General features: G+C 40.0%; 2 protein-coding genes across 2 annotated transcripts; both read left to right on the plus strand.

Moving 5' to 3' along the window:
* Nucleotides 247-1,153, plus strand: LOC18775682 (olee1-like protein). Its single transcript, XM_007208741.2, has 2 exons — nucleotides 247-497; nucleotides 600-1,153. The coding sequence occupies exons 1-2, from the start codon at nucleotides 329-331 to the stop codon at nucleotides 959-961; spliced, it is 531 nt and encodes a 176-aa protein (XP_007208803.1). The 5' UTR covers nucleotides 247-328; the 3' UTR covers nucleotides 962-1,153.
* LOC109949315 lies at nucleotides 9,186-10,568 on the plus strand. The gene has a single exon (XM_020564710.1). The coding sequence runs from the start codon at nucleotides 9,186-9,188 to the stop codon at nucleotides 10,566-10,568; it is 1,383 nt and encodes a 460-aa protein (XP_020420299.1).

Consider the following 15,049-nt stretch of genomic DNA (forward strand, 5'->3'; position numbering starts at 1 on the left):
AACCCAACCTTAAGGTCCTTAACTATTGGCTTGCAACCATATATAATTACTGTGGTGACCTTCTCGAATCATCAATTTTTATTCATCTAAGTTGTTGATCAACTGTTGCAGGCAAGTTATTCTCCTGAACTCGAGTCCCATCAAGAACGGGTCAAGGGGGTGAGTAATTGTCTCAATTCCACATGTAAGCAAACAAAGGCCTCACAAAACTCTCCAAAATATACGCATTCTTTGCTTCTTTTCCCTTTATAAGAAGAAGAAAGCCCTGTCTAATTCATCATCAGCAATACATAGAATAGAACCAACACAAGCAAACTCAAAATCAACAATGTCGACAAAGTCTAGCACTACTGTCCTTGCCTTTGCCTTTTGTTTCGTGTCCCTCCTTAGTTTCGCTTACTCCAACACCACCGACGACAAAATCTACCTCACCGGCCTGGTCTACTGTGACAACTGCCAATTGAAGTCTATGACCGAGATCAGTAAGATGATTCCAGGTACATAACGTTAATAAGTAGGTAACAAACTACCTAAATGTGGATTATAAGATTTAAATATGAGATTTATGCATGCATGCATGCACATTGCCCATTGATCAGGTGCAAGGGTGCGATTGGAGTGTAGGGAGGGGGGGAACATAAAATCCAGACGAGAGGGCGAAACCAACCCGCTTGGAATGTACGTGTTTGTGTTGGAAAAATCTAAGGAGCCTTTGGATGATTGTCAAGTGACAGTGTTACACAGCCCTGACCCTGAATGCAAGATTTCCAATGAGGTCGACCCTAACAACAAATCAAAAACTGCGCCGGTGGCCACCCGGAAGCTCAACCTATTGGAAGGAGACAGCGTCGTTTTCATCGGGCCAAGCCACCGTGTTTCCTACCCTCTTGGTTTGGTCGTTGAGAAAGCTCGTCCTGAGTGCAAGCAGTTCGCCCAAGCACGCAAGCATTTTCAGAACTAATTTAAGGGATTGAAGACGAAATGAAGGCGAAAACTGTCTGATATTAAATCAATTTCCAATTTCAGTGAATTTTTCTTTTTCATTGCAAAGATAGATAAATTTTGGTTTAAAAAATCAACAGTTATGATTATGATATATGCTCGGTTATGATTCGTGAATTCACAACTAGTATAAACAAAGAAGTGTAATTAGAAGTGCACTCAAGTATTATATCCGTGAAGATACTGCCATGTCGATTAATCTAGTCTTTTTAATTTTTACTTTATTAATTCTTAATTAAGATTCAATTTAGGACCTATTTAAAGAGAAGAAAAATATGATTTAAAATCTATCTTATAACCTAATAATCTCCTAATCAAAACACTAAACTTTTAACATGTCACCTATCAATTTAGCCCTTAATTATACTAAGCTTAAATTCCTTGGTCCATACTAGTTTGATTTTTATTTTTTACTTTAATGTGAAAATTTGGTCTTTTCTTTAAAATAATGTGCTAGATAGCGTGAAAGTAGCAAATAAATAATGATGTGTTCACATTGAATTTGACACACATCACAACCCATATCATCATTAAGGCCCCAAAAATTGAATCATTCTGTACCTGGTTAATACGTTAAGTAGTTTATGAAGTGATTAAGATCGAAGGGGATCCATGACTTGTAATGGATCACTTGTTCATTTCCTTAAAAAAATAATTAAATAAATAAACTCGCAATACCGACTCCATTCGTAATTCCATCAATTACTCGTCTATCAAAAAACTGAGTTAAGTTCAGCTAATCTTCTTATACTGTTAGTAAAGGATAATGTGAAACTAGCAAAAAAATAATGATTAACGGCCCAAAACATTGAATTATTGTGTGCCTAAGTCAAAAAATCTTCGAAGGCACATAGAAAGGTCCCCCGTCTAGTATACTATGAGGAAAAGGACTGCTCACAACAAGTTTATGTCTATAAAATCGCAGATGCTCATTGAATGTCTTGTGCCCATCAAAGATTAAATATATTTCCATAGAATACGTACGAATTGTGCTTATTTACTTTTTACCATGGCTCTCACAAATCAAGGCCAATACCTCTGCTTAGCTTTTCTTTTCATTTTGGCCATTTGCTCCTCTCAAGCATCGTCTCGCCAAATTTATGATGAGAAAACTGTTATTAAAAATTGTGCTTTTTCCCTTTTTATAAAATTCTTATTCAAAACTTTTAGATACAAATAATATATAAAATAAATATTAAACAGTAAAGTAAAATAAAGAGCCAAGTAAACAAATAAATAAAACAAGTTAAGATTAAGAAAGCAAGCCTGGTATAGTGAAAGCACGTCAAAGACGCTGTCCTAAAGCCTTTGTAGCCTCCCTACGTGCAGGTAATGACGGTCTACAAGACTCCAAGATACGACCCCAATACGCAGGCTTAAGATCCGCTATGAGTACGTTCACAGTCGGATAGAAAACTCCAAGCCACAGAACCGTTGCCCAAAAATAATATAGAAAGTTTGGAATATGTGAAAGTGTGAGAATAGAGAAATCTGATTGTAGTATTATTGAAATGTGAAGGAGGAGTGGCCTTTTATAGGCATATAAAACTCGTAATCTCCAAACACATTTAACCATAAAAGTTGATGGCAATGAATAGAAAATAAAAACTGAAAATTAAACAATTTGTAACTCCTATAATAAATAAATAAAACCAGCCAAAAATTAAAACAGAAAATAAAACGTTTTAAAATTTAAAATCCTTTCAAATAATAACAATCCCCCACAAAGGGTTTTAAAATTTTAAAATTGTAAACTATAAAGAAAATATACATATGGGCAACATAATACTGTGCAATAGGTGTAGGTGCCTTCCGGGCTTGAACCTTCACTTAGTGATGATAGTTTCCATTTGAGGAACCTGAGTGTACACAGTATTAAACTCGGCACCTTTGACCAAACTTCAACATATCCCACACATAGTATTGGTTGAGGCTTGAAAGCGGGATAGCGCTATTTATGGCCATGCGCTAATCTTGATTCTCATGAGAGTTGCTAGAGAATAGCCCAATTCTCACAGTCGCGGCCTCACGACGTCTCTCACTTAGGTGAGTTCTCCAAGAGTACATGCGACCTGCACCCTGCGGGAGATTGCCCGCCTCGAAACTCATTCAGGGATAACTCCCTTCCTAACGTCACATTATATAGCACTAATGTCATAGGGATGAGCATGAGGACATCTCTGGGATGCCTCCACATGATATAAACAATGCTCAATGAGTCACGCAGTATGGATTGTTTCTACCCATTTTACTTCCTTCATGGGATCGCCAATCACAGAAGTTGGGTTACCCCCCTAGGTGACTCCCTTATGGGCTTAAGCCCATCCCCCTCGACATTTCTAGGACTCTGCTCCTAGAAAGACCTTTAGTCAATTGGTCAACAATGTTGTTCTCTGACTTCACATACTCCAAAGACACAATGTTCTTACTTAAGAGACTCTTCATAGATTTATATCTCACATGTATGTGTCTGTTCATTTTCCTATTTGTGTGAGATTGTTTCACCAAGTCTATTGTAGCCTTGCAGACACAATGAATAGATAAAGCAGGCAATGGTTTCTCCACCAGAGGCATATCCATCAATAAACTCTTAATCCATTCAGCCTCAGTGCAAGTAGTATCCAAAGCTATGAGTTCAGACTCCATAGTACTTCTAGAAATAATTGTTTGCTTCTTCGAACCCCATGAAATTGCAGCTCCACCTAATAAGAAAATGTAACCACTAGTAGACTTTACTTCTTCATTGTCAGTTATCCAATTTGCATCACTGTATCCCTCTACTACATTTGAAAATCCTTTATAGCACAGTGAATAATCTATTGTTCCTCTTAGGTACTTGAAAACTCTTTCCAAAGCATTCCAATGTTCCTTGCTTGGGTTATGTGTATACCTACTTAACCTTCCAACAACATAAGCAATGTCCGGTCTAGTCTTATTTGCAATATACAACAAAGAACCTATCCTCTGGGAGTACTTCAGCTGAGAAAACGGTTCACCTTGATTTTTCTTTAAATGAACATTGGGATCATAAGGTGTTGGTGTGGGCTTACACTCAAAGTAATTGAACTTCTTCAACATCTTCTCAATAGTACTAGATTGACTTAGAGAGATTCCTTGTGTCGTCTTCTCAATTTTCATTCCTAAGATTACATGTGCTTCTCCCATATCTTTCATGTCAAAATTCCTAGATAAGTATGACTTCACATCATTCACAATCTCTAAATTCCTCCCAAAGATCAAAATGTCATTAACATATAGGCACAAGATTACGTGTTCTCCATTATTCTCTTTATAATAAATGCATTTATCATGACCATTAAACTTAAAATCATACTCTAGAATCACCTTGTCGAATTTCTCATGCCATTGCTTAGGAGCTTGCTTTAAGCCATATAAAGATTTAACCAACTTGCATACCTTGTGTTCTTGGCCCTTAACTATGAATCCTTCGGGTTGCTCCATATAGATCTCTTCATCTAAGTCTCCATTTAGAAATGCCGTCTTCACATCCATTTGATGAATCACTAAATTATGCACAGATGCTAAAGCTATCAAGGTCCTTATGGTGGTAATCCTAGAAACATGTGAGTAAGTATCAAAATAATCTATCCCTTTCTTTTGTGTAAAACCCTTAGCCACCAATCTCGCTTTGTACTTATCAATACTTCCATCAGGTTTCAACTTTTTCCTAGACACCCACTTGCACCCTATCGCTTTATTTCTAGCAGGCAAATTCGTTAACATCCACGTGTTATTTTGAATTATAGATTGAAACTCATCATTTATAGCCTCTTTCCAGAATGGTGCATCCACAGACATAACGGCTTCCTTATAAGTTGTGGGATCTCCTTCTACTAGAAAGGTATAGAAATCATCTCCAAAGTTCTTCTCAACTCTCGCTCTTTTGCTTCTTCTAAGTTCTTGAGATTCTAAATTTTCAATCGTAGTTGAGCTAGAAGGCTTTTCACTTATTTGTACTTCCTTAGAAATTCTTGTCTTGTACGGGAAAATATCTTCAAAGAATGTAGCATCTCTTGCTTCCATAATTGTGTTGTTTGCAACTTCCTTTACTTCAGAGTTAATCACCAGGAATCTATTGGCACTACTATTTTTCGCATAACCGAGGAAAATTGCGTTTATAGTCTTAGGACCTATTTTCTTTCTCTTTGGATCGGGTATGAGTACCTTAGCTAAACACCCCCACACTAGGATTCTAAGGTTAGGTGATCTTCCTTTCCATAACTCATAAGGAGTTTTCTCATTATCCTTCAATGTTATCCTATTAAGTATGAAACAAGCAGTTAACATTGCTTCCCCCTACAAATTTTCAGGTAGTCCACTACTAAGAAGCATAGAATTTATCATATACATCAGGGTTCTATTTTTCCTTTCAGCCACTCCATTAGATTGGGGTGAATATGGTGGAGTAACTTCATGTATAATTCCATGTTCTTCACAAAACTCTTCAAGCTCATTTGAGGTATACTCTCCACCTCTGTCAGATCTAAGTCTTTTAATCTTTTTCTCCAATTGGTTTTCTACCTCACTTTTATAAATCTTGAGTTTATTAAACACCTCATCTTTTGTCTTAATAAGATAAATATGGCAATACCTAGAGAAGTCATCAATAAAAGTCACAAAGTACTTGTTTCCACCTCTAGTAGGAGACCTATTTGAATCACACACATCACTATGTATGAGCTCTAAGATTTGGGTGTTTCTCTCTACAGGTTTGAAAGAATTCCTAGTTTGTTTGGCTTGAACACACACTTCACATTTATGCTTAAGGTCTATGTTAGACTTATAGAGATTAGCTCAAGATCCATTAACGTTTTGATTTTGCTAAAACTTACATGTCCTAACCTTCCATGCCATACATTACAAGACTCAACGTTAAAAACTTGAGGAGAAATTTTATTATCTTCAAAAACTACATTTATTTTGAACAATCCATCACAAACATATCCTTTTCTAATAAAGACATCGTTTCTAGTAATAACAATCCTATTCGACTCCATTACAATTTTGTATCCTTGTTTTACTAAGGACGATCCACTGATAAGGTTTCTCCTCACTTCAGGAACATGTTGCACATCCTTGAGAGTTAGAGTCTTCCCAGATGCCATCTTCAATTCCACTTCTCCTATTCCACGTACTTGTGCGACGGTGTCATTTCCTAGGGTTACATTCCTCCACTTGAGTTCTGGTAATTTTTGAAAAACTGTTTGTCAAAACACACATGTAAGTTTGCTCCAGAATCTAACCACCAATCACTATTACTTAAATATGCGACATTAACTAGAGGCTTAAAACTATACCTTAGATTAGGTTCATCTTGATCATCTTGATCCACCAACACATTCACTTGGGCTTTAGGACCACTTTGTCCTTTGTTCCACTTAGGCTTGGGCTTGTAGGGCTTGGTCTTCTTGTAATGACAGTCTTTGGCCCAATGATTTGTTCTTCCACAAACGAAGCATGGTTGATCCCTATTGCCATTGGAATTGTTATGGGGTCTATTGTGTTGGCGATTTTAGTTTCGGTTGAATTGATTATGGTTGGGTTGGCTATTTCTATTTGTCCTCTTGAAAGATTTCCTTCTAGATTGGAAACGATTCCTATTGTTTGAACTTTCCACTAGGTTCACATTTGTCTTTTCTTCCTTAGGCTTGTTACTTGATTTATGTTTCTCTTCAATCCTAAGAGAGTTTAAAACTTGGGTTAAGGTTAAAACTCCTTGTTTGTGCCTAAGGGTTTTTGCAAAGTTTGACCAACTTGGGGGTAATTTATCTATGAGACAAGAGACTTTAAACTCTTCACTAAACTTAGTACCCCTAAGTTCTATTTTCCTTAAAAAAATCTTGGTACTCATGAATTTGTTCACTTACAGTTTTATTCTCAACCATCATATAGTTATTAGAGTTCGAGATTGTAAAACGACCTATTCCCGCATCTTCTATCCCATATTCAGCTTCTAATTCATCCCACAAAGTTTTTGCATTTTTGGTATCTTGATAAACATCATACATATCATCAGAGAGAGCACTAAGGATTCTATTATGGCAATGATATTCTAATTCTTCTTTGGCCATCTTCTCCTTAGTTTTAGAAGAGGTTTTAGTAGTTTTATCAGGTGTGGTTTGATCTTCTAGGGTAGAAACTAACCCTAAAACAGTTAACCAATATTTAAGTTGTCTTTGCCACCTCTTAAAATTTGTCCCATTAAATTTTCCTGGTTTAACACTATTGGTTTCTACACTATCCATCTCAATTCCAATAAACAATAATGAAGCAACAAAATCTGAAATTTAAATATAATAGAAATTAAGATTGAATATTAATCAAACAGTTGGTGGACAAACAATAACTTAAAGAAACAAACGTGCCAAGTTTATGACAAAATATCTAACTTTAATTTTGTCTTAAAACAACGGTTACAAAATCTGATGCACTTAATTAATTTTTAAAATTGATTTTATTAAGATTTTGAAATTTATTTGGGGTTGGTAACCAAAGCGTGTGAGCAATCAAACACAAGCAAAATTGAAACGAGTAACTAAAATTTTCCAACAGTTGTACTTAAGGTTTTGAATAATAAAAGATGGCTGGAATCCCATTTCTGCATGGGTAGAAACTTCTGATCCAGGCTGGACTGAGTATATCTGTGCTGGACTGAGCTGTCAACAACTTCAACTGCTTAGCTTCAGCTGTAAATCGATACCAAAGTTCAATTTTGGCAGAGCTTTATGTTTACTTCATGCTTCGTGAGGCATTTGAGTGGGCAGAACTGCAGCTTCTTCAGTTTGAAGAGGCAGAAGTGGCTATTCTCGAAGGTCTGGTAGGCTAGGGATTGCACTACGAGCGTTGTTCTGCTTGAGCAGGACTCTTTATAAGTTTGCTGAGGTCTCCACGTTTGTGAAAACTCAAACTCTGCTTGCCTTGGCTTTTGCTGAACCAAATTTGTAACGAGAGAGATCTCGTTTTAGAAGACTTATTTTCTAAGTCTGAACTTTGAAATTCTGATCTAAAGCTGGTTTCTCTTGGAATCCAAGTGAGCTTTTGGTTGTTTTCTTGTTGTTTTTTTTTGATTGATTGATGAATTGAGTGTTGAGTCCCGTTGCTTCCTTGCCTACCTTCGTTTTTATAAGAGACCCTCTTAGGGAGGTGGTTTTTGTTTAGATTTTAATAATGGGCGGTAAAAAGATCTCCTATAATGTAAAGTAGAAGGGATTTTTATCAATTATGGCAGATAGGCTCTCAGTAGTCACCTCCTAAAGCAGTCCCTTCCCTGATTTCCTGGGTTGCAGTTTTCTATTTCGACCAACGCCACCCTCTGTGTGGGCTTTTTATGGCGGTTGGTTTTTCTTTCGTATTTTCTGAACAGCTCCCTGTTTCCCGTTCTAATTTAGAAAGCGTGACCCGGGAATTCCTCGGAAGATGGTGTATTGCTCTGGAGCAAAATCTCCGAACACAGATGGGTTTTGATCTTCTGTTGGCAGTGCTTCAGAGATGTCCCTCTCATTTTTTATTTTTAGTTGGAATTGCTGACATTTCAAAGCTGAGGTAGTCACGTGGGTATGTTTTTAATCCCTTGGGTTTGAACCCAACAAAAATTACGGGCTGATCCTTGAAGCCCAAATGACAATTTCCATGTTGGTCTTTCTTGGGCTAGGGGTTTTGTTTTTGACATTCTGGCCTGAAGCCCAACCTGTCTGGATCCTAATTTTGTTACCCTCAAGTTTTTTGGGCTGGGCAGGTAACTTCACCATGGGCCTGTCTTTTGAACTTTGGCGTGCCAAATTTAGGCCCAAACAATGCCCCCTAAGTCTGAATCGTTTTGGAACTGGAACGATTTCAGACTTAATGCTTTTGCCATTAATTTGCGCGCCAGTCTTTTCCGTTTTTTAGCCCACGTCTGCCACGTCCGCCTACCGCGAACTAGAGTTCGTGGGAAAATGGCTAGTTTATTAGCTAGTTACTAGCTAATAATCATCAGGTGCCGTCCCATCTTCCTCTTCCCACGTTTTCGAGCCTCTCTTTAAAAGAAATTCAAATCCATCGTTTCTGAAAAACCTAACCCTTCCGACTCTGTTCTTTCGAGCTTTTCTTCGGGATTTCCATTGTTTCCTTCGGACCTCCCGTTTCTTTCATTCTCTCTCTCTGCTTCTTCCCCCAAATCAGAAATGTCTTCCCCAAGGTCTCGTGCTCAGTCTTCTTCAACTCCAGTTCCTCCTGATTACATTACTGGGACCGGGATTGATGCTCATGCGATAGAAGTCAGAAGCAAGCTTCATCCCTTTGCCCAAAAGAATATGGACGAGAATGTCCTTCATTTGTTCGAGAACACCCTAGTGTTAGGGCCTCACTGGTTTGGTCCTGTTCCAGCCGAGATGGCAGAATTGCTGAAAAAGGATGCCGAGGCTCCTTTGTGCTTTGAGAGTACTTCTGCCCTGGCTTCTTATTCTTGGGTTAGCAAGAATTTGAGCCGGTCCTTCCCGTCCAGTGAGGTGAGGAACAGTCCGGTCAAATGGGCAGACTGGATTGATAGACTCCTTCCGAGATATGGGGGTCACTGGAGGAGAGCCGGGATTTATGATGCCATTCTCCTGTCCAAGCAGTCAATTAACAGAGATGAGAACCTGCTTGCCGCTGCTTTGTGCTTCTGGAATTCCGCCAACAACACATTTGATTTCCGTGTGGGTCCTATGGTGCCAACCCTGCTGGATATGGCCCAGATCTTTGGGTTCAGGCTCCATGGCAGGCCTGTTGATGCTATTGGAGATTATCACAGGCGGAAAAATCAAGAAAAAGTGGCCACTCCCTTCACTATTTCTCCGGCCAAGATCAACCAGAATTGCTCCTTCTCCAATTATCTGAAGAAATTTAGTGCTGAGAAGGACAAGGATCAGCAACACATGTTGTTCCTTCTGTATTGGCTGAACCGGTTTGTTTTCCCTAATCGGTCTTCTGCAGTTCTGCTTGAGTACAGACATTTGGCAGAAGCACTTCACAATCACACTAATGTGGGGCTTGGGCCTACAGTTCTGGCTCACCTTTTCAAGAATCCGCACACTGCCACCCTGGAGAATCCACTGAACCTGTCGGCCCCTGGCGCATTCTGGATGATCCAGATCTGGCTGCAGGTCTATTTTCCAAAGCTAAGGTTCCCAGACATAGTTCTGCCTGAAGACCAAGTCCTGGCCCTTCCTCTGATATCGGCAGAAGTGCCCAAGCGTTCTATTGAGGAGTACTTGATGCTCTTCAGGCATTGTACAAAAAGGTCGGTAGCTCAATGGCAAGTGGTGATTAGAAGGACCTATCCTTGGTTCCAGACCGGATTTCGGTTGTTCGAGAAGGAGCCAAAAGACGAGGCTGCCAGAACAGACTTCAGGAGGAAATTTCTGAGCATTACTCTGCCCAGAGATCTACCCCATGGTGGGGGCAAACCTCCAAATTATCATCTGGGGGCAAAAGTCTACCATCCCAACTTCTGTGCAAGGCAGCTTGGCTGTCCTCAGCTCATTCCGCTGAAATCATATCGGAGTTGTAACCGGGCCTCCTCTTAGAGGGATGCAGATGACCTAGAGGTGCACAAGGATGCCCTGTGTGCAGTGAACAAAATCAACAACAGCACGGATGCCCTCTATCCCTCGTGGGAGTTGAATTCCTGCAGTTCTGCTGACTTTGACGCCTGGTGGAAAGCCAGATTCTAGGGTCTGCCTACTTCTGTCACTGCCCTCAAGGTGCTTTTTTATGGTTGGGAAAACTGGCTCATCTTCGCGGATGGGGGCGCCAAAACGCACATGGTCCAGACCATCAAAGACATCAATGTACAAATCATAGAAGGTAGATTTCTGATTCTGTCTGGGATTTGTTCTGTCTTGATGATCGATTTCTAATGTCTATTCTGCCTATATCAGATCCTTCTCTGACAAACGACGTAGGTGGGCAGTCTGTTCAGGCAGGAGAAGTGATCGGTAAGTTTTCCTTTTTAATTTTCTTCTGTCTTTTCCTGCTGGATTGGTTTCTAATCTCTAACTCCTTGGTGCAGTCTCTTCTGTTATTGCCGCTGGGGACTTGGAGCTTCCTTCTGCAGATGAAGAAGATGAGGTCCAGGCAGAACAAACCCCTGCCGAGGCCGCTCTTTCTGGCAGAAGAAAAAGAAAAGGATCTGCCCCTCTCCCGGACAATACCACGCGGCCTGGCATTTCAGGTAAGCTCGTGATGTTCCAGCTATTTCTTTCACATTTATTCTAGCTTGCCTTCTTTTCCCTAATCTTGCTTTTGTTCTATCCAGCTGAAAGTCCTTCCCCTCATCCTACTAAGTTGAAAAAGCTTAAAAAGAGGAGTGAAGTGGAGTATGTTGCCATAGAAGAAACCGCAGCAGTCCCTACCACTACTTCTGGGACGGATGAAGAGTTGCGAGAGGCTTTTGAGGAGGTGGAGCAGGAAAAAGAGCTAGAAGAGTTGGAAGGAGTGCCTCAAGAAAAAACAACAATGGTGGAAGGAGAGGTGAGGTTTATTTCTGTGACTTGTATCAGTTCCCCTTTCACCCCATTCCTTATGTTCTGACCCCTGTTCTGTAGGAGGAGATCCCTGCTGAGGTGATTGCAGAGATCATTATCTTAGCGCAGAGGCAACAAGGGGGTCCAAGGGCTGAGCTGACTAGCTCAGAACTGGCCTTATTTGAGGATGCCGAGGCAGAGCACTCTACTGCCGCTCCAGCGTCTGAGGATCAGGCGGAGCGGTCTACATCAGAGCCTGTGGATCAGGCAGAACTGTCTGTTGTAGTTCCGGAGGCTGAGGTGGAAACAACTGCCGCTGTTCCTGTGGTTGTGGTAATTTTCCTCCTTACCTGTTCATATTTTCCTGCAATTCTGCCTTATTCTTCCTTTTTAACTATCGTAGCCTTTCCAGGTAGAAGTGCCTAAAGCTGTTGGCGTCCTGGCAGGGGTGACCAGCCCCCTGAAGCCTCCCATTGTTGCTGTAAGCTTTCATAACCTTTAGGCCCCTTATTTTCCACTTTCTGCCTGGTCTTAACTTATGCTTTCTTCTGCAGATGCCTATTCATTCCTTTCCAGGATCATCTGCCACGGCTTCTTTTGCTGATCCAGAACTGGAAGAATTTGAAGCCATGGATCTGGATGCTCAATTGGACAGATTGGAGAAACTCAGCTCTCCTCCAGGCAGGGCAAAATCTAGGGCAGTGGAGGAGGCCATGGAGAGGTTGAAAATCTGGCAGTCCACTGAGCTGGAGTTTGACCAAGACAAGAAAGCCTTTGATCAGCTGATGAAGGACTTGGACCTGCTACACAGACAGAACATGGCTCCGAAGCCTATTCTTGAGATGGGCCTAAGCTTGGCCAGAGATGTGCTCATCTTGCATGATCGTTATGAGGATCTTAGGCCCACCTTCAAGACTTCTGAGTTCTGCAAGGCCACTCATGAAGCCAACCTGGCTGATTTTGCAAAGCAGAAAGCAGAACTGGACCAGATGGTGGCAGGATACAAGGAAGCCAGGGCTACCGCAAACAAGCTGGAGAAGCAAATTGAAGAGCTCCAAAAACAACTGGCGGAGTGCAGGGAGGTGCAGAGCAGGCTTGGGGCTGGATTGAGTTCCAAGACCAAGGCTACCTTCCTTGTGCAAAGCATGGTTGCAGCTTCCAGGCCAGCCTTGGAAATTGCAGAGGCTTCACTTTATCAGGGGGTGCTGCTCCAGAAAGAGTTCTCTGTCAAGAAGGCGAACCTGCAGGAAACCCTTAGGAAACTAGGGTTTTAGTCTTTTCTACTTTTAGCTTCTTTATTGTTTGAACAATTTTGCTGCGAGGGTGGCTATTTGTTATATAAGCTTGTTCATTTGTTGCCCTTAAATAGCATTTCACTGCTTTTCATTTACTCTTGATGCAATAACCGGACACAGTATTGAAAGCAAAAACAAAATAACTTTAAAGCAAAAATAGATCCAAACAAAATTCTTTTCAAGAAACAAAAAGGGTCAGTCTTGTTCCTCTTCTATCCCGGGATCTGTCTGTACAGCCTGCGAATCCCACATGGTTGGATAGAATTTCTTTAACCATTTACCATTGATTGGGGTAGTATGAATAATTCCATCTCGGTCCTGCAACCTGTATGCCCCCATTCCGAGGATCTGGTTAATTACAAAAGGGTCTTCCCATGTAGGTGACCATTTCCCATATCCAGCTATGTGTGCTCCAAGGGGCAGAATTGCCTTCCAGACTATCTCTCCCTCTTCAAAACTCTTGTTTCTGACTCTTTTGTTGTAGGCCCTCGACACAGCCTGTTTTCCTGCTAAGAGTTTGTTGAGGGTGTCAATCCTGCTTGCATCCAATTCTTCCAATTCCAGCAACATGGCTTGAGAGTAGTCTTCCCCAGTGAGACCGTGCTGGTGAGCAATTCTAATAGACTGAACTACTATCTCCATGGGAAGAATTGCATCATGGCCGTAAGTTAGAGCATAGGGGGTCATGCCAGTTGCTTCTCTTTTTGAAGTTATGTATGCCCACAAAGTCTCTGATAACTTCTCATGCCCCTGCTTTGGATTCTTTTCCAGCATCTTTCTGATGATATTGATATCACCTTGTTACTTGATTCTGCCTGTCCATTAGCTTGAGCATAGTAAGGAGTAGATTGAAGCAGTTTGAACTTGAATGTTTCTGCCATATCTAGCATATCCCTAGATATGAAAGAAGAACCCCTATCCGTTGTGATTGATTCTAGAATGCCAAACCTTTGTATGATCTGTTCTTCTATAAAGGTGATGATCTCTTGAGATGTTGTGGTTTTTACTGGCCTGGCCTCTTGATAAGTCCATAAATATACTCATTTATGTACTCTTTTTACTTTGGTTTTGTAAGAGAATTAGATTTAAAAAGGGCTTATTACTTTATTTTTCGGATTTTCAGCTTTTCTGCGCTCTTAGAAGGGTTTTGAGGGAAAATCAACTTTTCGGAGGAATTTTAGCGCAAGACCAATTGGAGATGAAAGCTAACATCTTGAAGTTCAATCTATGATTTTTATATAATTTTCTACTGAGCCAATTGGTACAGTATTACAAGTAAAGTTAGCCCACGTGCAGACAGGACAGTTTCGTACATGTTACGTGAATGTGAAGAAACGGAAGCCTTTCCGAATTTTTCAAGTTACGTGCTATATATGGTTGGAAAGATAAGACATTTATATTTCTAAAATATATTTTTAATGATTTTTCTACAAGGTCGAAGATCCCCAAATCGTGTGAACATTGGGCTGAGCTGTATTTCCCAGTGGAGTTAGGAATTGTGATTTTTACTTTCCTATTTGGATTCCTTGTTTACCAAGACTTCTTGGATGACTTTTCAGTCAATTTTAGGGTTTAGAACTCTGATATAAGTGATATAAAAGACGAGCCAAGGCTGGAGAAAAACTATTCACGTCCTAAAGAGATCAACGGCGTAAGAGGAGAAAGCTGCGAACGAGTTCTTTCTTTCTTTTCCTTCCTTCTTTTAATTTTCAGTTCTTATGTATTTATTTTTGAGTTCATCCAAGACCATGAGTAACTAATTTCTTGTTAGTTAGGGCTTAATCTTGAAGTCCTAAACATGATTTCAATTTTATAAACAAGTTTAATGGATTTTTAGTTTCTACAAGCGTGATGATTTCGGTTTCTCTATGTTATGTGAATTCTGATATTTTGTTTCTTTGAGTAGCTAACTTAGAAGCATGTATTGGAATTAAATTGTTGTAGAACATAGGTCAATTGCCATATTGAATGTGTTCTTGTTTGCAACGAATAATTGGGTTAAGAACTAGTTATGAGAAATCGATTCTTGAATTCCTAATAACAAATGCCATGTTTTAGGGTTTTTGTGACACTCATATTCTCTTTGATCTTAATAGATTCTTGATTGTTAATTTGAGTAAATGCCATACTAGATTTCAATTAAGAATACACGTATTGATGTAAATGTCATACACTTTACATACACTTAAGAGAGAATCATACAACTCGAGTCAAATGCCATGATCTTGTTGTGAGTGTCGTCATCAT

Source organism: Prunus persica, chromosome G5 (genome assembly GCF_000346465.2).
Source record: "Prunus persica cultivar Lovell chromosome G5, Prunus_persica_NCBIv2, whole genome shotgun sequence".
In the NCBI taxonomy this organism is placed as follows: Eukaryota; Viridiplantae; Streptophyta; class Magnoliopsida; order Rosales; family Rosaceae; genus Prunus; species Prunus persica.